The sequence below is a fragment of the Mytilus californianus genome, unplaced genomic scaffold, assembly GCF_021869535.1.
Source record: "Mytilus californianus isolate M0D057914Y unplaced genomic scaffold, xbMytCali1.0.p SCAF_13, whole genome shotgun sequence".
In the NCBI taxonomy this organism is placed as follows: domain Eukaryota; kingdom Metazoa; phylum Mollusca; class Bivalvia; order Mytilida; family Mytilidae; genus Mytilus; species Mytilus californianus.
In genome coordinates, this window is record NW_026262615.1 from 27,435,207 (window position 1) to 27,458,896 (window position 23,690).

General features: G+C 32.8%; 1 protein-coding gene across 1 annotated transcript; it reads right to left on the reverse strand.

Moving 5' to 3' along the window:
* Positions 1-16,589: 16,589 nt before the first annotated feature.
* LOC127723457 (uncharacterized) lies at positions 16,590-23,414 on the reverse strand. Its single transcript, XM_052230102.1, has 5 exons — positions 23,159-23,414; positions 22,053-22,192; positions 20,354-20,586; positions 19,612-19,760; positions 16,590-17,038 (listed from the first exon to the last, which is right to left on the reverse strand). The coding sequence occupies exons 1-5, from the start codon at positions 23,310-23,312 to the stop codon at positions 16,959-16,961; spliced, it is 756 nt and encodes a 251-aa protein (XP_052086062.1). The 5' UTR covers positions 23,313-23,414; the 3' UTR covers positions 16,590-16,958.
* Positions 23,415-23,690: the final 276 nt, after the last annotated feature.

Sequence of the window (23,690 nt, forward strand, 5' to 3'; positions counted from 1 at the left end):
TTCAGTGGTTGTCGTCTGTTTATGTGGTTCATAAGTGTTTCTCGTTTTTCGTTTTTATATAGATTAGACCGTTGGTTTTCCCGTTTGAATGGTTTTACACTAGTAATTTTGTGGCCCTTTATAGCTTGCTGTTCGGTGTGAGCCAAAGCTCCCTGTTGAAGGTCGTACCTTGACCTATAATGGTTTACTTTTATAAATTGTTACTTGGATGGAGACTCATACCACATCTTCCTATATCTAATAATTACAAGAGATGAACAATGAAGTTCTATCGCACAACATTAAACAATTATTGGATAGCACGATTACGATGTATATCAGTTTGGTTCAACGCTAATAAGGTGGAGAGAGAAACTTACTACAGACACTTAGTTTTATAATTTGGTATGATTAAGAAGATTAACAAGAAACAATGTAGATATATCATACAAAATTTAAGAATCCTTTAACAAGTTAAATACATTGATTAAGGTATCGACACTAAGCTTATAATTAAGTATGATAAAATATATTATACTAATTGTGAGAACCTTAAATACTTTGCTTAAGATTTCGACATATCATTTTTAAGGGTATCACCAGCCCAGTCCTCAGCACTTCTGTGCTGACATGAATTATCATTGATATGGTCACTTTTAAAAATTAACTGTTTACAAAACTTTTGAATTTTTGAAATCCTAAGGCTGTTCTACCTCAGGAATAGATTACCTTAGCTGTATTTGGCAAAACTTTTAGGAATTTTGGTCCTCAAGGCTCCTCAACTTCGTACTTTATTTGGCCTTTTTAACTTTTTTGGATTCGAGCGTCAATGATGAGTCTTTTGTAGACGAAACGCGCGTCTGGCGTAAATACAAAATTTAATCCTGTTATCTATGATGAGTTTATTTACAACCACTGGGTCGATGCCACTGCTGGTGGAGTTTTAATTCCCCAAGAGTACCACCAGCCCATTAGTCAGCACTTCTGTGCTGACATGAAATATCATTGATATGGTCACTTTTATGAATTAACTCTTTACAAAACTTTTGAATGTTTGAAATACTAAGGCTTTTCTACCTCAGGAATAGATTACCTTAGCTGTATTTGTCAAAACTTTTAGGAATGTTGGTCCTCAGACTCTTCAACTTCGTACTTTATTAGGCCTTTTTTATTTTTTTGGATTCGAGCGTCACTGGTGAGTCTTTTGTAGACGACACGCGCGTCTGGCGTAAATACAAAATTTAATCCTGTTATCTATGATGAGTTTATTTAATACAGTCCATCAAATGGAAAAGCCACTCACCAAAGACACTATACTTGTTATCTAGGATGAATTTATTTTGGTACGGTAAAGCGAGTTTCATAACATTGTACTTCTATCATACTACTTTTTGAAATCCACAAAAAAAAGAAGTCCTTAATCAAATGTCAAAATCAAAAGCTCATACACATCAAACAAATAGATAACAACTGTCATACTCCTGACTTGGTACAGGTATTTTCTTATGTAGAAAATGGTGGATTAAAATAAACATACATAATTAGTAAGAATGTCAAAAATAAGGATACAGCGGTCAACATTGTGTTATAATCTTATTTACTATAAAAACAAACAAATACGTAACAAATTGAAAACAACACGTTTAATAATTTCAAAGAGGCACACAAATGCACATAGATAAAGTACATTTATTTAGCAAAAATAAAAGACAAGAATACAAAAATTTACCATAGCACAATTATATAAAGCATAAATAAGCATAATTACAAGAGATGAACAATTTAGTTCTAGTGCCTGACATTTATTACTTATTTTTTGTGCAAAAAACAAAATTGTCAATGTGAACCCCACCCCATTTTATTGAGGTTTGCAATAAGATTTTTTAGTGTCAACCATAGGTCAGTCATTTGAACGAACATATTCAACAAACACCAACATCTATATAACATATAAGTTGGTTTGTATGGTGGAAAATATCTGTTATAATAGCAAAGGTATGTAAAATTGGCCTACATGAACAGTTTACACCACCTAATATGACCCAATTTAAATTATCCGTCAGTAGTAAAAAATATGTTTACCCGGAGAATTTTTTTCATGAATAATCAGCTGAATACCTAATCTTTAAGTGTAGTGAGTCATGTTTTGGCTATATTTCTTAAAAAAAAATATTTGGGGCACACATTTGGTCAAATTTTACTCATTTTGTCAAAGATCCACAGTACCTATAATAGCTATTGGCTCTATTATTCTATACTGTTTGTCACCGTTTATGATCTACTTTAATAAATACATTTTTATTTAGCATATTCTGTTGTTTATTTAATGATAAGCTATTTCAAGCTATCTGCAATAAAAACTGAGCTGTTCGTAATTTAAAATTTGTCCTTGGTTGTTAAGGAAATTTAATTTCCTTAGCAACGACAAGAAGGATTGGGATGATTAAGATTTTAAACTGATTTGTATGAATAATGCAACTAACTTTGATGTTAGAGGTAGTTTTTCTATCACATTATTTTTTTCATGTGGCCAGATGTTTGGTGCATACAGAGAAATGATGTTATAAGTTCTGATGTCACTTTGGTGTCCTTCGCGTCTCTTTTTAAGGAAACGCGAAAGATATAGACGACATCGTATCGGTAAACCAACTCGTGATGTTGAAGACAAATATTTTTGTTTTTCTAAAGTACGGTCTTGAACATAGCAAGGATGTTGTTCTTTTCGATTGGGTTTGTGTTGTTCAGTCCATATGTTTTAATGTTGTGTTTTGAATACTGTTGTTGGTCTTTCAAATGTTTTTTTTTTCTTTTGTTATATGCCAATGCATTGTTGGTTTCTTTTCCACAAATGAGTTCAATAATTCCCTTGTTTATTTTCGTCTCTCTTTTGAAATGGACATAGTGGTTATATCTTCTTGTAGCTATTGTGACATTTTTTAAAACATTTAATCACCTGATCACTGTCCAATACACGGCTTGAATTTGTTTTTGTATTTTTCAAACGTTGTTGCTAATATTTGTTCCAGTTAATATCCCTGAAGCAAATATATCAATCTTAGTCTAGCAAATATGTCTACATTTATGAATCATTAGGCATTCACGTTGAATCTCAGGTTTTGGGCCTACTCAAATGAAATTTCTTCTGAGCTATACAATTTGAGATTTTTAAAAGTACCTTCTCGCTAAATACAAACTTTAATTTTACGTTGATGGTATCATGCACCAGACCTTAAGTATTTCCAATTCAAAATGGTAATATCAAAGTACTGTTGCAAACCGAAAATAACATTAAATGATTGATTGAAGTCAAAATTATATTTTTTATATTTTTTTTCTGTAAAAATCTGAAAGATGTGGTTCTTTTATCAAAGACTTTAAATACTTGCTAAAATATACGTCTTGTTTTATAGCTAATGATTTATCAAATTATTTTGTAAGCATTATCGCGGTTATCAATTATAATCAAATTAGTTCTGATTGCATCCAACGGTATATATACAGACCCAAGCAGTCTTATGATCACAGCAGGTTAACATCGTCGACCATAAGCCACCATGGGAATGATAACCCTATTTCTGGTCTCCCTTGTCGGGGCTGTATATTGCACAGGAAAATTGGATCAAGGTTTTAGCCAAGGATACGGTGCTAGTAGCAACGGAGGTTATAGTGCTGGAAATATCGGTGGTGATGAAGGAAAAGCAGTTGGAGGTGAAGCTGGAGGAGGATCAGGAAATGGTGGTGTAGCAGCTGGAAAAAAGGGTCAGTTAGCAATATTTTAGTTTGGTTTTATTGTATTAATAATACTCAATTCTAGCCTTTGTGGTGATTAGAAAAATAACTGGCAAACTGTAATAAATACAGTTTTTATTCCGTTTAGCAAGTTAAAAGTCAATATTATCAACACCTTCATAGCGTATGTATATGATAAAGTAAACACTTATATGCCATACTCGAGTATCTGAAGAATGAATTTCAAGATTTGAAATACCAACATGGTTTCAAATGCTATTCTACATGTTAATAGAATATATAGATTCGAGACTTCATTTTGACTGCTCTATTTGTTTGAAGTTGTATGTGTATCCTATTAAAAGGTGATCTGTATCACAAAAGATTAATGACTTTACGGGGTGAAAGGTTAATGCTGAGGGTGGCGAAGAGGGGCAGATTTGGATTCAATTTGGGGATGATCAGAAAATAATTATTCTGGCCCAGGCGGAGTGAACATGAAAATAACCTGGCCGCCTTTATGTTTGAAATAAATATTTTGACCTCATCAAATTTGCTATCTCCCCCTCAAATCCCCCATCAAAACTAAATGGTCGTCCGCTAACAGACTGCTGCTTTGTCCTCTTGCTGGCGCTTATTTAATGTGGTTACATTTCGTATCATGCCAAGAAATACGGCAACTGGACGTCATATGTCCAACTTTAACGTCATTCGATATATGACGTCACGCCTTGGTGACGTAACACATGTGTGATTCCGGAAGCATGAAGAGGTCGTCTTCTAAAATTTCAAGCGGATAACAACTAAGGAGTTCCAGAAACAATCTCAAGATGTTCCAAAAGGGGTGCGATACGTGGTATGCGATACGAGTTTAGCTATGCGATACGGGGTATGCGATACAGGGTAGATGATACAGACTGGGGAAAAGAACCTTTATAAGATATACAAAATTTCTGTATTTAGTACTAAATATATGATAAACGAAAATATCACTTAGCGTTCTAACTAAAGTGTTCGGTATCTATAACGAATTTTTTATCCATGATATATGTTTAAGTTACGTTATTGTATCAAATATTAGTCATTATGTGTTTCGTATCTTTGAGTTACCGGCTTAATTCTGCCTTCCTTCTAACAAATAGCCAACATCTCTTCTTATTTTATTACAGCACAGTTAGGATGCAACTTCTTATGAGCTATATGGTTGAAGGAGCACATTTATCAGTGTCTAATTATATATTCAGTCAGAAGTTATAGAGATGTGTTTGCTTTGAACTAATCCTGCTTATGTTTTGCTTTAAAATCTTTACATTTTTCTTCAATTCCCTGTTGATAAACTAACAAATTACTAAAAATAACTAAGGTTGACATTAACTGATTTTTACTATTAATTTTTTGGTCAAATAGCTCTTAACGTTTCTATGATTTATACTTCTAAGTGTATCAGTTTTTTGGTTTGAACGTTCATGATGAAAGCAAATCCAAAAAAAAAAAGGTTCGGTCGCACTAAATTAATAATGTGTTATTTCCTTACAAAGTTATCATCACAAGTTAGTGATTTATGGTTTATTTCCAGTGTCGAATTTGACTGAATTGACTCTTTATTCAACATGGTCAGCAGGTGCATTTGTTATACGACGGGACACGTGTTCCATTGGAAATGGTATGCAAGTATCCTTCCGAAACACTCATAATCAATTTTGATGCAAATTCGGTTACCTCAATTTGCCGTTGTAAGGATATTTTTCTTATTTATTTATAAACGACGTGAAGAAAAGTGTTCAATAGTTTTTCTGTAGATCCGTCTTATGGTATCTTTTTTGTGAAGAACCACTATGATTCCCACACCAAATTCATCGAAGATGATATAATGCTTGACATTTTGATCAACAACATATTTGTTGATTTTGGTGGATTGATATTTCAGTAGAAAGTCGGTATTCCAATGGACACTAATTGTGCACCACTACTGTTCGACTAGATTTTGAACTCATATGAGGCAGAATTTATATTAAACTTTCCAAAAGACAAACAAAAACCTTGAAAAGTTCTTCAATTTAAATTTTAAGATATGATGATGATGATGTCCTAACGTATGGGTATACATATCTCAATTGATACGTTCCGCTCGTGCTTGTTAACACTATATAGACTTCATTAGTAGGGTTTGCTCCTTACACAAAAACTACTGCAAAAAGGTTATGAAGACAACAATATATACATGTAACATGTGTAAGTATTATGGTCACCATCGTGAACTTGTGGCCCGAAACGATATGTCTGTATCGCAACTCTATAGCAACATGTTTGAACAGTATGAGAACTTTAGATGCCAGAATAGAGTGCGGAATGTTCCCGATATTGGCATTTTTATTGAGTGTGGATTCACATGGCTCATGATGCATGCATAGCAGTAGATGCTTACCTTGTCCACGCATCCGGTCTCATTTCTTTTGTAATTTATGCGATTCCCTCAGTTTTGTTTGTTGCCTGGATTTATGTTCTTAACCAATTTGTGAGATTTGCACACTGGTGAAATACACTGTTACCTTAATTTATTGTCAGAAATATTGTTACTGTTCTAAAGTTAAGTATACTTATAGCAAATATACATTATAAGTAATAAAAAAGAATGCAAAATCTTTATAATTATATATCTGTTGAACAAGAAAAAGGACAATACATATCAAATGTTTACTAACATATTGTACTGTCTTCAAAGAAAAAGAACATTTTAAAAGTATAAAAAGGCACATTTTTAATATAGCATGGCAAGTTCACTAAAAGTCAGCATCATTGTCACTAAATTGGAGTCGTTTAGCTATTTTGTTCAAATAAATAGCATTTATACACAAACGGCTTCTTTGACCTTTGCCCAGAAAATATCAGTGTCTTGTCTATCATCAGGATATTCTATGTATGACTGGTTTTGTATGAGTTCATAAATCACTAAGGGTATATCCTTTGACCTCACGTGCTTGTATAGAACAAGGAATATCACATTCTTTCCATTTCTTGAATGTATCCCTTCCATTCTGGCCATGTTAAATTCAAACATACAATAGTATGAGTCAAAAAATGATTTACTAATAATACAAATTGTTTTTCTACTTTTTTGAATAGCATTTATAATATTGTCAGTAATATCATCTCCAGGAACAAAGTCGCGATGATTGATACACAAACTAAGATTCTCTTCTTTTTCAAGTTTTTCAATAAAATCGGTCAACACAAATGATCTGTCATCTTCTGAGTAGGATATAAATGCATCGTAGGTGTAGTCGATTACATCTGAGACGGCTTTGTATTGATTGTATTTACTCTTAGCAGAATAAAACATGTACCGTAGTTTCCATCTTTGCCTATATACTATTGCTCCTAAAATGAAACTGAGTATTATAATAAGCAACGAGGAAGCTCCGGCGAGAACATGGCTCGTATTTATACATTCTCTTTGTAAATGCCTTGTTGCATCGTTCACTGTTCGATACTCTAATGACTCACCAGAATAAGCGCAATTGTAATGTCCAAAATGATGAAAATGAACCGGTCCGTTTCTCATCCATAACAAAAAAGATAAAGAAGAGCAACTGCATTGGATTTCATTGTAACTGAGATCTACTGTAAGCTTCCTGTATTTTGATATTGTTTCTAAGTTCCTCATTGTTACTTCGGTAAAAAGCATGATATAATTTCCAGATAGATTCAAAGACTCCAGACTGATTGAGTATGATAAATCGAATGCAATTTCTCGTAGTAAGTTACCACTTAAATCGATATTCCGTAAATTAGGCTGTCCGTGAAATATCGGATAATACAACTTGTAGATTGAGTTGTATGATAAATCTATATGTTCTATCCTACTTTCATTTGATTTCATATATCCGTTATTAGCAAGGTACTTTCCAAGTGTATTGTTACGTAATATTAGCTTGCTAACATTTGCTAGATTTAATCTAAAGTTTACAAATTTGCTATACGAAAAATCAATTATTTTAAGTCGTGGTGACGGTGATGTTGGGTAATTTGGAAAATCCCACTCATACCGCCCATTATTTGTAATATATAACTCCCTCAAAGGCGTGTGTCGAAAAAAAAGGTTAGCACTGTCCCATGGGAAAAGAGTTATTGTATCGTCATTAATTAAGGCATTCGTTAGTCTGAAGATTTCAACAGCTGTAAATCTTAATTCTTCAACGAACTTACAGAATTCCATATATTTCAGCTTAGATAAGCTATCGTATTTAATCGACAAAGTATTAAGTTGCTTTAGTAAAGCAAACGTCCCATCATCTACTTGTACTTCTGCACATTTGACAAAAAAATGACGAAGCTGAGTCATATATCTTAAAGTGTTATTAGTCAGCCATAGCATATATGATTGTCCAATGTATATTGAATTAAGATTAACTAAATGCGAAAACCCCTCTCCAAAATGCTTTGCCGTCCTAGAACTGGCATCGATTTCTATTCTCTCCAGCATTGATAAATCTGCTATTGTTTCAGATGGCAATTTAAAGAAACCAGAGTCCAAGGTGGAACCAACTATGTTAAACTTTAGACTTAGATGTATCAGGGAAAGGAGAGGTTTAAAAACGCCTTTAGGTAATGTAACCTCACTATAGTTCAATTTGTTATGATCTAGATTCAGGTACAACAAACCTGTTAGTCCTATAAAGGCTCGTGGAATCAAACTAGATATGTTATTAAACGAAAGATCTAAAACAGTGAGCTTGTTTGATTGTAAGAATGCATTGGCTTGAATTTTGCTTATACTGTTGTGTTGAAGATTCAAACTGCTGATATTTTCTGGTAAAGCTGGAATATCTGTAATATTTTTCCATGAACAGTCGACATTTACATGCATTTTATAAACTATACACGTACATCTTTCGTCGAAGTGGCACTGAAACGAATGTGTGCGATCAAAACAGAATATACCATTTTGGAGAAAGACGAGTATGACCTTTAAAAACAGATTACACCGATTACCCCTGTAAGATAAATACCAAATTTATAAATACATTAAAAAAAACTCACTCAAAATCACATATTTTTATTAAAAATATATTCTTATAAATTAAAGTAATATGAAATGAAATTCTTGTAATCATAATCTCTGGGACATTTTTGAACTAATGCATGTATATATATATACTAAATTAAGTCATATATGCGCGATTTATTACGAATTAGGGGGGTACAGAACACCTAAGAAAAGATAACTCTTACTCATAGTCTGTTTCATTGCAGCGTTTTAAAATCACATGCAATATGCAAGAAATTTAAAGATCCTGATCAGAATGTTTACATTGTTGCTAAGAGCAGATGTACGCCTATTGTTATTCATTTAATCTTTTAATCCATTTATAGTTACACATTTTCCATAAATGCATCTTCAAAGAGACAAAATAGGAAAATTTCAAAGTAAAATAAATTTAAATAGTTCAAAATTCAACTTTACGACAAAAGAGATGATTTCAGCTTCCCAATTATGACCTTTTCATTTTTAAACCAAGAGATCCAAATGGTGAAGTTGTAATCATCACTGCGTAAATATTACGGACGCCATCACGAGTTGGTTGACCGTTATGGAATATTCGTTATACATATGATATCGGATATGTTCCTTATGTCGTAACTACAATCCCCTTCCCTTTTCACGAATGTGACCTACCGAATAAGACCATTTACCGGCTTTGTAACAACATAAGCAACACGAAGGTAGCCACATGTGGAGCAGGATCTGCTTCCCCTTCCGGAGCACATGAAATCACCCCTAGTTTTTGGTGGGGTCCGGGTTGTTTTTGTACCCCTATGTGTGACATTTTGTTCACGCATCATTGTCAATATAATGGAAATTGATGCGACTGTCGTACAAGTGAGAGGTTTAGCGCTATAAAACCAGGTCCAATCCACCATTTTCTACATTTGAAAATGCCTGTACCAAGTCAGGAATATGACAGTTGTTGTCCATTCGTGTTTTGTCATTTGATTTTGCCATGTGATCAGGGACTTTCCGATTGAATTTTCCTCGGAGTTCAGTATTTTTGTGATTTTACTTTTTACAAAAAAAAACCAGGAGGTCAGATTTTTTCAAAGTGGCAAATGAAGGGGAACAGAAAGGACCATAACTGTTTTCGTTTTTTTACCTAGGCCTTACATATAATATAATAAAGTATAAAAAGTAAAAAGACTTACAATAAAATTATAACCAAATACATAAATAAACCAAGAACAATTATGCTTCTACTCGTACCAAATTGATTAAAATCAAACCAGAATTGACTCCACGATACTTTTTTTGAAAACGGTAGTTTTGAATGAAATACACTTAGTAGTGTAAAATTGTAGGTTACGAATAATTTATATATGACATGTGTATTTGTGTGTTGAAAAACGCTGGCATGGTTTTTTATGCAATTGAAAATTTTAGGACATGATTTATATTCATATAAAATGTCTGAAAAGATACCAAGGATAAAATCAACCACTAGTACATCATTTACAAGTCGAGGAACAAAGACAACAACAAGAAAAAAACCATCAGATTCAGTCCACAAAACATTACACTATATTATTCAACTCTCTTACTCCCTATTTCAACCTTTATCCTGGCAGGTGTAGAATATAAACAGGTGTCTTCTATTCCGTCCGCAATTTTTGGGAAAAGTAAAGTCTAAATTTAAAACCATGGTTGAAACTGAAACTACACATGTATGATGAATATAGAACATGTTATTTTTGCTTTATCAAATTCTAATTTCGAAGGGATATCGAAATTTGTTTTCTTTTGTTGTGCTTTTGTGTATCTTTCCGAATTAGTGAATGCAATTTTGAAGTAAAATTTTCTTCTCAAGTCTCAATTCAAGATTAAGACTAAATAGAGTACAAGGGGGCCATTAAATAATGTGACAGTTCTAACTGCAGTTTGATGTTTGGTGGAATGAGAGGTGAAATGAGTTAAGACTCTTACATTTTGATAGCATTTTTAAGACTGATTTGCTTTAAAGTAAAAACCAATTGTATCTAATTTTCATAACCTCTGCAGAAATACTATCACATTCTTTGTTTAACGAACTTGATTATACATAAAGGTCTTGCACGGTCAGCTCTATTTTATAACCTAGTTCAGATTTTCAGGAGACGTGGTTCTTTGCACCAATGGATTCTTCGTTCATTTTTGAATCGTATATCTTTTTTTTTAATCTGTAGACCAACAAAATTGAAAATCTTGATCATGTAAAATATCTGCCGATTTTTAAGATTTTCCCTATGTATCCTATGTATTTTTGGCGTCTCATGCTGTTAATTTCAACAGCTCGTATCTCAAAAACGAAAAACGGTTACTCCCTTTTTCATTTTATTATCTCGTGTACTTTTACAAGCAGAATTTATATGTGAAATTAAAAAAAAACATTCTGTGGAGGAGTTAGGTACGTACACTTCGCCTCAATAGAAACTATACCTTTTTTGAATTTTTTATGTATATACATGTCTTTTATGTATTCCGTGTGCATGGAATTTGTTGATATGTCATACTGTGTGTCTATATTGTTGTATGGTCGATTAGAGCTTGTTTAATATGTATTTTTTAACTAAATATTGACTCTAAATAAAACTTTGAATTCAATTGAATTGAATTAACAAGCCAAAAATTTCAGGCCTAGGTCAATAGACAACAAGTCATGGCCTGCTCAAGTGTTTCTTGCCAAAAATACAGTTATGGTCCTCGAGGTTAAAATTCAAGGTCACATGAAAGTCAAAATTGTAAGGGTGCACACTTCCTCATGATAATACATCCACATGCCAAAGATGTAAGGTATAGGTCAAAAGACGAAGACGTTATGGCCTGGTTATGTTTCTTGCGAAAAAGTACATTAAGTTGACCTTAAGGTCAAATTTGAAGGTTACATGAAGGTCATCACGATACAAGACACTTAACCTCATGATGATACATCCACATGCAAATATCTAAGGCCTAGATCAAAAGACAAAAAAGTTATGGCCATTATGTACTATCAGAATAGATTTTGCTCTTATTTATTGAGCCAATTTGAGGGTGGGGACGTACTTTAAACTTTAATACGAAAAAATCATGTGGTTAAATTTTTATAAATTTTTGCAAGAACAACAGACTGATATAACACTACAAATGGTTAGCTTTTTGAAAAAATTAAACGAGACATCTTTTTTCATAAAAAAATTTCTTCTTCAAATACTAGACCCATCACATTCAATTTTGGGGGCTGACTCTGATACCCTTCTTTTTTAGTTCGGACAAAACATTAAATCCAAAATAAAAAACTTAGAAGTAAAGGGTATCGGTGAACTCAAATTTGCCTCAGTTATGACTATAAACTATGCTATTGTCAATTTAGGATTAATTTTTGAAAATATTAACATATATACCCCTATACCCATATTTCTGAAACTTCCAAATTTGGACGATATTAGCATGTAAAAGATGCCATATTCGAGTTGCCAAATCTTTTAAACCTATGGTTCAAATCTTTTGAAAATATTTATAAGATGTTTAGCTAGGCCTAGTTTATCAATGAGAGAAAAACAAGAAAAATTAAACGACAGGGTTGTTTTGGGGGGTATAGAGTTGGGTACACCCTTAATAACATATAATCGACAAAGAATATTTCATTCAGTGGAAAAATTCCCCTGCTGATTAACTTTCGTGTTTTGTTCCCGACGTTTACCTAGCCTGGCATCCTAGTTAAACTTCTTCTTCGTGTCAGTACGGCCAGACGTATAAAATACAATCCACGTGTTTATTTTTTCAGCGCTAAACTGAAATGAATTACTGCGTATAGGTATGTGTGTTCTATAAACAACTAGTATGATCGGATCGTAAATTAACTAGTGATTCACGATGTAAATCAATAATGTTTGGATTATAATTGCTATATTTTTCTGGAATTTGTATTTTGTTTTTACAATTAATTCGTGGCAATGTAAATATTTCCCGCCATGTGTCAAGAAATGATGTTATCTAACGATGCATCATTCTTACATTAAAAAAACGGATACATGTCGTTTTTTTCCGCCTGCCTCTACTGTCGAGCAGTGAGGCAGGATCCCAGGCTAACCTTTACCGTGTGTGATCTTCATAAACAACCAACACAAACTCAGAATAATGGAGCTCGGTAAAAAATAGTGGAACGATAGACATGCAATAGAGCGATCTTTTTTTTAATTTTTTACCAATGCATTTCTATTTGTTAATTACATTTTTTCCTAACAGTTGTTAAATGATTTGGTGTCATAATTTTTTTCTTTCGGGATCAAATAACACTATCTAACTTCAACGTTTGTTTACTTTTTCTTTGATCGTGTTTTTCTCGCACTTGCGCTGTGCGGTTGCCAAAGAACTAACGCGTGGTCTCGTGGTAAAGATCACTACATTTGGAAAAGCTATTGGCGAATTACAGTACGGAAACATAATAATTTAAAAGTAGCACATATCGGAAGATTTTTATTACATTAAGGATTGTCTTTTGAAAAAAAGTCAATGTACACGTGTTTCATAGTAAAACTTCAAGAATTTTACATATTCAACTTTGTTTTAGATTTGAATTGTACCACATGACTTAAAGGAGACGTGGTGTAATGGTAAATAAACTCATCATGTAAATGAGACTACCCGACAAATCAATCATAGAAAAAAAAAGGATTCATCAACAACAGGTGACTTTACGGCCTCTCATAATGAACAAAACCGATACCGTCTAGTAACTAATAAAAGGTCTGTTTGATCACCTGCAACGCAGTTATAACGGTCTACCAATTAATGAAACTAGTAGTGTCATCAAATATTTCGAAGAAATGACTTCAACTTTAGCTCTAAGAACTCTTTGTTCATCATTATCATCATTACAAATATAATTATTGAATATAAATTTAATTTTGTATTATATTTTGTACATTTTCGGAGTACCTGAGTGCACTTCTTTGTGGTTTGATTCGTGATTATCCTTGTTTTTGTGTAGTATGTCGCAGAAAATAGTTTATCATTCTCCGGTCGTTATGTTGTCTGTTGCTCTTTGATTTATGGTTTGTGGATTGACCCCATGTTCTGCTCTCTCTGTTTATAGTATTCGTATCATGTAAATATGTAAAACCATACTTACATAATCATTACTTAGAAATATCAATCTCTGCCAATGTATATGTATTTTTGGAAATACCCGTTTCTGTCGTTGGAAACAAATGTGCTCGGTCGAGAATGCTTACTTATTGCATATGATTAACTACACTATTAGAACAAAAATTATTCATACTTTCTCTACAATAAGGTAAATGTTAAATTTCCGCGTTTTACAAATCGTTTGTGTTTGAAATTCTTCCTTAGTGTGTACGATACAGATATATTTAGGTTTCCTATGTAATTGTTTTACGCAATAAATTTATTTAAACTGCGTAATAGATTACATTCAATTTCTGACCTTGTCTGGTCAATAAACTCATCATAGATACCAGGATTTAATTGTGTACGCAAGACGCATAAATGACGCTTTAATAAAAAGTTTATATGGCCAAATAAATTATGACGTTGAAGAGCATTGCGAACCCAGATTCCGAAAGTTTTTGCCAAATACATCTAAGGTATTCTATTCCTAGTGTATTTTGTTTTTCGTAAAATTGAGAATTTTGTAAAAGCAAAGGTTAAATTGAACACGTACATGTACTTTTTAATTTTTTTTTACAAGTAAGTCGATCAAGACTTGTACAATAGGTAACGAACCCTTTTCTGCTATAGGTTCAGCAGATGCAATAGGTAACACAGGTAAAATTCTGTTGAACATGATCACAAAATACATCATATTGCAATTGCAATCGGAAACAGACAAATGTTTGCCGTACACAATAGCAAAACACAAATGTGTTAATGGCAATCAGGAACACAGGTCCTATTGTATGGACATTATTGATAGCAGGTAATAGGATGTGAGTAAAAATATTCCAATGTTTCAGAAAAAAAACAAAGTCTGACAACATTTTCGGAAGAAAGAAGGCGGAAAAAAACTTCTTCGACTAAAAACTTAAAACAGATCCTATAGTAGAGTAAGCAATTCCTCAAATACTGGTTAATTGATTGATTGTTGGTGCTTAACGCCACTTTCAGCACGTTTGGCTACATCTTTGTGCCTAGTTTTTATAAGCGGAGAAAGTCGGGGTGCCGGGGTGCCCGAAGACCATCACCGAACTTCGGTGGGAAAACTGACAATCACCTACTTACCACATGCGGGATTCGACACCACTGGTGACCTACGTCATGTAGCACATGACACTTATGAATCTGACGATCAATCGCATTCCGTCATATCACAAACAAGGAAAGTAGGGTTAAGGCTAAGACTGTAACATAGTTGTAATCTACGATCTATATATTGAATATGGTTAAGTAAATAATGACGGCGTCTGTCAAACATTTAAAGAGATTACTTCACTTTAAACATTAAGAACCCTTAGTACATGAGTTTCCTGGTTTGCAGCAACCCTTTATAAAGGAAATTATAGGAAACTCATGCCCTGACAAAATGTTATTTCCTATAGAAATGACGTCTGTCTTTTAAAAAAAACATCAAATGTAGCATATTTATTGTCAGTTACAAATCAAGCATCTGGTGTATGAGTATTATTCTTAGACTCTGTTTACAGTCTATAAAGTCTGTTGATTTCTGATGCTTGTATAAAGAAAAACCAAAGTACATCACAATATTTTCAGTAAGGTTCTTAAGAAAATATCAAGAAGGAATCAATTAAAAACTTTTTTTGAAGAATAAGACAACTTGTGGAGATTTAGAGCTTGCTATATTGTATACTAATGATAATTGTGGTCTTTTGATAAATATGATCAAAATAGGATTTTTGTTAAATACAAATAAAATATGATTTTGAATGAATGACAATGAAAAGGAACTAAAAAAAAACATCTAGTTAAAGGTTAACATACAGTCTTCAACAACAGGTACCTCTACTGTAGACTGGTTCCCTGTCCTTTATCTGTTTGGCTCTGACTTGACAACAAGGGTGTCTGAGATACCCGTATGTTGCAAGGAAAAGGACCAGCCTACCTCTACTGATGTCCAAATATTTAATCGCTCCTTTTTTCTACAACGGTTTTGATGAATTGTACTTTACATTAAATTTCATGCAGCAACGTTATAGAAAAACCAAAAGGTACCATCGTGTGCAATGTACAGATTACATTTAAGGTCAAGGAACAGTAAATAGGATATCTCACCGATTTTGTTTTTGAAATTTTGTCAGATATTAGGAATCCTATAGTTTAACCATGTAGTGCAGTTTTGCCCACTAACCCCTTCTTTTGTTTTCATATTTTATTATATAGAGTTTAAATATGCAGACATTTTTGAAAATCTTATAAAAATCCTTATTATTTTTTCATAGTTTTTGAAAAAGTCATCAATGATAAATGTATGCAAAATTTAGAGAAAATCATTTCCTGCCAAATTTCCAGTTACTTATATCTCAAAAACAAGGACACGGACCTTTCATGTTTTTCTGAATTCTAAATTCAGTTATTTGTATACTGTCAATTTATAACAGTCTTTAAAAAAGCTTGTTATTTTGAAAATGAGGAGCAAACATCCTTAAATGCAAAAAACTGAGCATGCACCTGTTACATTAACGATCTGAGAGATGTATAAAATAAAATGATACAAAATATATATTTAGACTTTTGCCAACAGGAAAACAAAGAAGAGATTACAATCAGAGTATTTCCGTAGAAATGCGTTCCTTTCAAAGGAATAGACAAAATATCAACTTCCGATCTTTAAAATTTTCTTAAATTTTCCGTACTGAAGAATTATCTTCTTGGTGAAATAATAAAAATTATTACAATAATCTGTATATTTTTAATAAATCATTTAAACTCTCTTTTAAATACTTTCAAACATATCTATCTATATAAGATGGTGAAATAAGAAAATCAATAGGACCAATACTTGTATTGTATCTTCTTCTTTTTAAATAAAGCTAATTACCAATAAAAACATGAGGTCATCAGTACGTGACTGATGTAAGATACGTGTATAAATGTCAAAAATTGTAAGTACAAGTGAATGTCAAATCACAAAAAAAATACTGTAAAATGGCAATAAATTATTTTTTAAAGAAAACATCCTGACAATGTAATAAACTATTTGTAACTTCTTTACTTTATCGTCAAAGATTAACACTTTTCACTCATGTTTTGATGTCAGCTGTTTTCATTTCATATCAGTACCTAAGTACTCTGATGGAATGTAATCCTCAAGATCTTTTCGTATTGTTCGGAGTCTCTCTGCACCTGCAATGATAGAATTTTTCTTAAGAAACAATTCTTTTCAAAAACCAACTTTAAATTATTTATTTGCCATGGGGTTAAACATTGAGTTTTTTTGTCGTTTGGTTGCTATCTTTTTGTTTGTAACCCGGATTTGTTTTCCCTCAATCGATTTATGACTTCTGAACACCGGTATACTACTGTTGCTTTTATTTATGACGTATACCATAAATCTCATTTTTCTTTATTGAATGTTTCTTTAAATGAAAGTACAACCAAGTCAGCAATAATCAAATGACACAGGAAATGGCGTTTTACATTACAGTACAATCCTTTCTTCTTAATCTATTTACGAGATTTGAAGATCGGTAAACTGTCGTCCTTAGTCGATTAAAGATTTTTTAAATGCGTATCTCCATTTCTAAATACTCTGTATAAAGTGATTTGAGAATGGAAACGGAGAATGTGTCAAAGAGACAACAACCCGACCAAAGAGCAGCAAACAGCCCAATGCCACCAATGGGTCTTCATCGCAGCGAAACATATGCACCCGGAAAATCTATTTGGAACTTAAAATGTAAAACAAGATTTCAGTTTTTAAAGGTTTTCACTGTTAAGTGTGCATTTATGGAAGGATCTATAAAACTGTGTGTTGCCGCTTATAAACGTATCTTCTCAACAAAAACGTGTCTCTGATTAGTTTCAAATGTACCTATATTCTGATTTTTATTGAAGATCAATGCCATTTATGTTCAAAGTTTGAATTCCCTTAGCTGAACAAAAACAAACGCCAGGCCCCTTTGACGTAGCACATTCTAAAACCTTCCTATAAGAATCGAACTCAGGTCATCCATGACCACAGATCAATATCGTCGTAAAAGTATACATCATATAGATATATGTTCTGCATACTAAATGCGCATGTCAATTCTATTCTGTTTAATAACCGCAAAATATCAAAGAGATTGCCAGTCATAGAATGATAAGAACCGTTTAAAAAATGTGTCATTATTATAATATGGACTGCTACACTCATACCAGGAACATGGAAATCATATAACCTATCCAATTATAATCGGGGTTAATGGAAGGGGTTGAAAATTCATACACTGAGTTGGGTAGACAGTTAAAAATCCCTAATATAAAAAGTGAAACAAAAAAAAAGAACTCTAAGGTAATTTCAAAAAGGGGGAAGTCCATTAAAACTGGCAAAATCAAACGTAAGACTTTATCAACCAACGAAACGAATGGAAAACAACTGCCATATTACTGACTTGGTACAGACATTTTCCGAAACAAATGGTGGGCTAAAACTGGTTTATAGCAAGCTACACGACCAACTTGCAGGCCTCTAACATAACTGTTTATAAAATTGAGAATGGAAATGGGGAATGTGTCAAAGAGACAACAACCCGACCATAGAACAGACTACACCAGAAGGTCACCAACAGGTCTTCAATGCAGCGAGAAATTCCCGCACCCGGAGGCGTCCTTCAGCTGGCCCCTAAACAAATATATATACTAGTTTCTTTATATTGACAAAATTGGATGAGCAACCCAAACAGACAAAAAAAAACCCAACCCTTTGTATATATAAATTATAATAGTGCTGAACACAATAACACTTATCATCCCATTGTATCTAAATGTTAAGCACAGTGGCACTTCACATTAGATAAGTACATGTACAAATCCCACGACCTAAGGTCATATCGGATAAGTTTCACAAAATGACCCAATGTCATTTTCCTAGTAAAGAATGATTATAAAACAATTATAAAACGAATAAAAAAAGGAAGGGTGACTTTGAGTCATCGTATTATTCGTTAGCATACAAAGAGGGTTCGTGTATTTATCCTAGACAAAGTGGTCATTGTCTTACACATCAATATACTAGTAAGGACGACCGAGACAGGCTCAGATCACTGAGTTATACTTATCCCATAAAATACAATAAAGAGGAATTAACTAAAGTCAATTTTTAATTCTAGTCCAGTACATTGTAAACAGAGGAATCGATAACCTTTAATCAATGTTCATGAAGGGGATGACCTGGGTAAATTGTTTTCGCCATTTATAGGCAAAGGGGGTTTAAACATATCCAGCACTATTAATATACAATTAGACTGACCGTGGGTTTTTGTGTTTTAACAAGTATCGCTTATGTATGATATTAGGGATTTCTAATTTTCTACTAACTTTAGACTAATAAATATTTCAATTTTTTTTAGAACTCCATTGCTAGTCCCGTTTCAAAAAGAATAGGTAGTGTTATGCTCATAAGTGACACCCATTTGCATATACCTGATTCAAGGGCAGCACTTACTAGTATCATAATCATACTTTTTCCAAACGTTTCATACCATTATTTGGCTGACGATCTTTTGAATATTTTGCGGTTTAAAAACGAAAGTAGAATTGTCATGCGCATTCAGTCATCAATTCTTACCGAAACATTTTGAGAATGTGCTTTGTCGTACAAATAATAAAGGATAAAATCTGGATGTTCTCTAATAAAAAAAGATAGGACTTGGAATGACAGTAATCTTTATTTTTAGACAACCATGATTGTTATCCTATATATATATATACTTTACCTCTTCTCTTGTCTCCTGGTCTAACACTAGGTGTATTCGGTCTTCTTGTTGGATCGTCTGTAAAGCTTCTGTCATTTTCTGATATTTTATGCTGTGCAGCTAATACAAGTTGCATTTCCTCTTTACTTACACCTGCTACGTCACCTGGTCTGTAAATATTTATATTATCTTAGTATACTAACATGAATAATGCTTTACAATATCATATTCGTTTGCGTTCCCTCGAATTCCAACAGTTACCTCAATTCCCCCAATTATGCTCCAACATTGACATGTAATTATATGGTACAAACGAGAGGCTTATTGTTACGGACAATTGATAATCTCTGTATTGCTGTCTCTTATGTTTACTCAATATATATTTTTATTTATAAAATTACCCAACGCAGTTCAAGTTGTAAGGTTATCCCCACTATACAACTGTGACGTTTAATATGCTGGTCCAAGGGCTATAATCGTCCTCGAAATTACAAAACCGTATTTTAACAGTTGCCACCGCGAAATCCTAAATAGACGTTCGAAACTGTTTACATACAGTATTACAATTACTTGATTACAAAGAAAAAGAAGAGGTTTTGAAACTTTTGTGTGAATTATCGACTTCAAATTTTATACAAATAAGAAAACAATAAAAAAAAAGTGTATTTTCTTGAAATGGAATTTCTATAATATTTATTGAAAACAATCTCAAAGAATTTCTATAAGAATATTCATCTAAAACTATTTCTCTATCTACTCATACTTCTGGTAAAAGTCTGATGGGTGAGATGTTCTTCCACGGGCGAGAATCTCGTATATCTTTGCAGCATATTTATCCGTATAACTGTCCGTAGGGAGCTGCTTGTCGTGTCTTTCAGCGTACCATCCCATTGTTAAATCTTTCAGGGTTTTTATCACCTTATCTCGAACATCATCACGGCAACTTTTTATTTGAGTCTCCAGCATCAATAACTGGGCTTCAAGTATTCGTCTTACCTAATCATTTTCAAAACAACAAAAAAAAACTATAAATAGACCTTACAAATTGAATTCATAACTCGCCTCTATGCGTTAGAATAAGAGACAAATCTATAATAAATTTCCTCTTTAGTGAGTTAACTTCAATTTTTCAATTCATAATTAGATAAATACCTTGTTCTCTATCCTTTATTTCACTAATTTAAAAACTCTGAAATCTCTTACAGCTATAAACATTAGTTCCTTCCCCATGTTCCCCTTAATGGTCTTTAATGGATACTATCATATTGTATTAGAGATATGTACCTCTTCTGTTTTTCTGCTTTATTGTTTTTGAAACACGTTTAAGGATGGTCGCTGCTCTGTTTCAAAACTACAAGGCCTATTATTAATTGATAGTATATAGATAACGAACGAAACTAAAAAAGCAAGAAAAATGAAAGTTCCGTATACTTGTTTTTGAGATATAAGCCATTATCAATTTTGGGGGAGATGGTTCTCTCAGATTTTCCTTACATATAACCTTGACACCTTTTTTCTTTCTAAAACTAAAAAAACAATAACAAGGATTTTATGAGGTTTTCTAATATGGCTTTTTAAACTACATAATTATAATAAAATTATGAAAGGAAAAGTTGAGGATTCGCCGGCGAATTTTTTAATCGCACTACATCGATAAAACCCGAGGATTCCGAATATCAGACAAGATCAGCGAACATCCTTAAAACTGAGTTGCACCAGCACAACAACCTTAAACCCTTCAGAAAAGCAAAATAACAAAAAAAAAAGATAAATGAATACCAATGGGTTTCAATGAATATTTAAGGGCATACAATACAGTTTTGATTCCACGGTGAATTTTTGACGAAAAATTGCATACAAGCTATTTTTCACCTAGAGTTAATTCAAATGTGCAATAAAAACGTATAGCTTCGTGTGCTACTTTTATACATAAATGCAGTCAACATCTAAGATATTTACTAAAAATTATGGTTTCTTGGACATTTCTATCCTTTGGATAGACAAACCGAACTATTGTTTCAAAAGATAAACGCAAGCGGATTTTTGTTAAAGCGTTTGCAATATCTTTTGTACATTAATACACAATGTATGCTTATATTAGTGTAACATTTCGTTGGAAACAATTCATTTTTATTAAAAACATTCTACTGTGTATTTATCTAATTTATAAAAAATCAACGTTGATTTGTTCATAAAAATTGGTACAAATAATCTTCATACAAAAAGGGGACCCATGTACTCGTTTTCGAGCTAATGGTTAAAATCAGTCGAAAAATGCATCTTTTCCCCGATATGTCAGTTTGACGTCGCGAAAAATAACATACATACGTTAGCAACGTCATGCATCATAATATTCCCATGAAACTGTATCGCATGCCCCTAAAATAATGCATCGAACAGTTCTTCCGATCTGATTAAAATATTTACAATCTAAATACGATGTATTTCTTGCTTGTACTCACGTCATAATCTCCTTTATGAGATTGGTCAGGAAGGTTTATATTTGATTTTGTTAATCGATTTGATTTCTGTTCTCTTTGCTCGAATTCTTCTAAAATAGCTATGCAGTTGCCATATACTTCGTATACCATTTGGGCACTTGCTATTTCAAAATAGAATAAACAACATTGATTACCAACATCATCAATAGACCACTTGCACATTGTTTGGTGATTAGTCGTACCGGAAGTACGTAATATCGTATTTTGCCCCACCTATTTACGGTCGATATATTTTGCAGATTTGAAAGCGAAACGCCACTTAATGTGCAAGTGGTCTATTTGAATACTGATGAGACTCGAAATTCTGTAACGCCTTTCTTTCCCGATATTTCTCTTTACTTCGAATTTTAAAGTGTTTCAAATACAAAGTAACCGTCTCTTTGGTCTTGTGCTCCCTTCGAGAACGGGAGATGTGGGTTTACTCAACGACCGGGACAAAAAAAAAAGACTTATAATTTTGTAACTGGGTCAATATTCATAACGTGCCGCAAATTCATGTACTCATATGTGATCCAAAATTCTTTGTGCAGTGATATTGGACATGTTGCTATTTTTAACAAGTGACAAAGTATACCTATTAATTTGTGCTGATTCGAATAGCAAAGGACCATAGAATAACAGTGTACAACTATGGAGTTTGGAATAATTTGAGTGCGGGTAGGGTGAACTAGCACATTAAAAATCCGGCTGAGCGTGTACAAAGCAGGTCATATTGATATCTGATGAACATGTTACCATCCCGATAAGGATGTAATATATGCCACTGGACGTTAACCAATAACTCTTCATCATCATCAATACAAGGTAACATGTGAGATCAATACATTCTCTTTAAGTATATTACTGTTTAATCCAATCGTGTTATCGATGTTTTAAATATAAAAACTACAAAACGGTTTAACTCTTACATATATGAATTATAAAACGTTAGAATTCCTTAATCATAAAAAGTACAAAAAACTTTTAAATGTGTATTAATAATAAAAATGTGATTAAAATTTAACGAAATAAGCCTAAAATTTTTATATCATCTTTACTTAGATAAAAGCACAAGTAAATTTGTTTACCGTCGGCAGTTCGTTGGCAATGTTTTAATTGCTGGACTTGCTGCTGATAATGTCCATGGTCTTCATGATGACCGTGATAGCCATGATGCCCATGATGACCAGTCATATCTTGGTGCGTTCTGTCTGAAAATCTGTTTGATTTGCCAAATGACATTTTATGGAATATTACTCTTCAAAAACAATATCTGAAATGAGACAAGTAATTTGTAAATGTGCTTTACATGCGATCTTTAAGAAGATGTTTCAATTGGCTGAGAATCGTTTTGAAATCCCCAAACTATATTTATACTAATTCCTCGAATTCGATTTTTTGTTTACTGGTAAACGATTTAAGGCGCATGTCATAAACCTCTTATTGTTAAAGTTACTCTTAAAATTCCACTATGTTTTTTAAATCATCTGCATACGGTGACGTAGTCCCTGAACTGTAAATTTAAAATTCATTTTTTTTTCAATTACGAAGATTGTTAAATTAATGCAAGTCATTATACTGTGTAAACTTTAATATACATTTCGTCATAATTAAGATTAA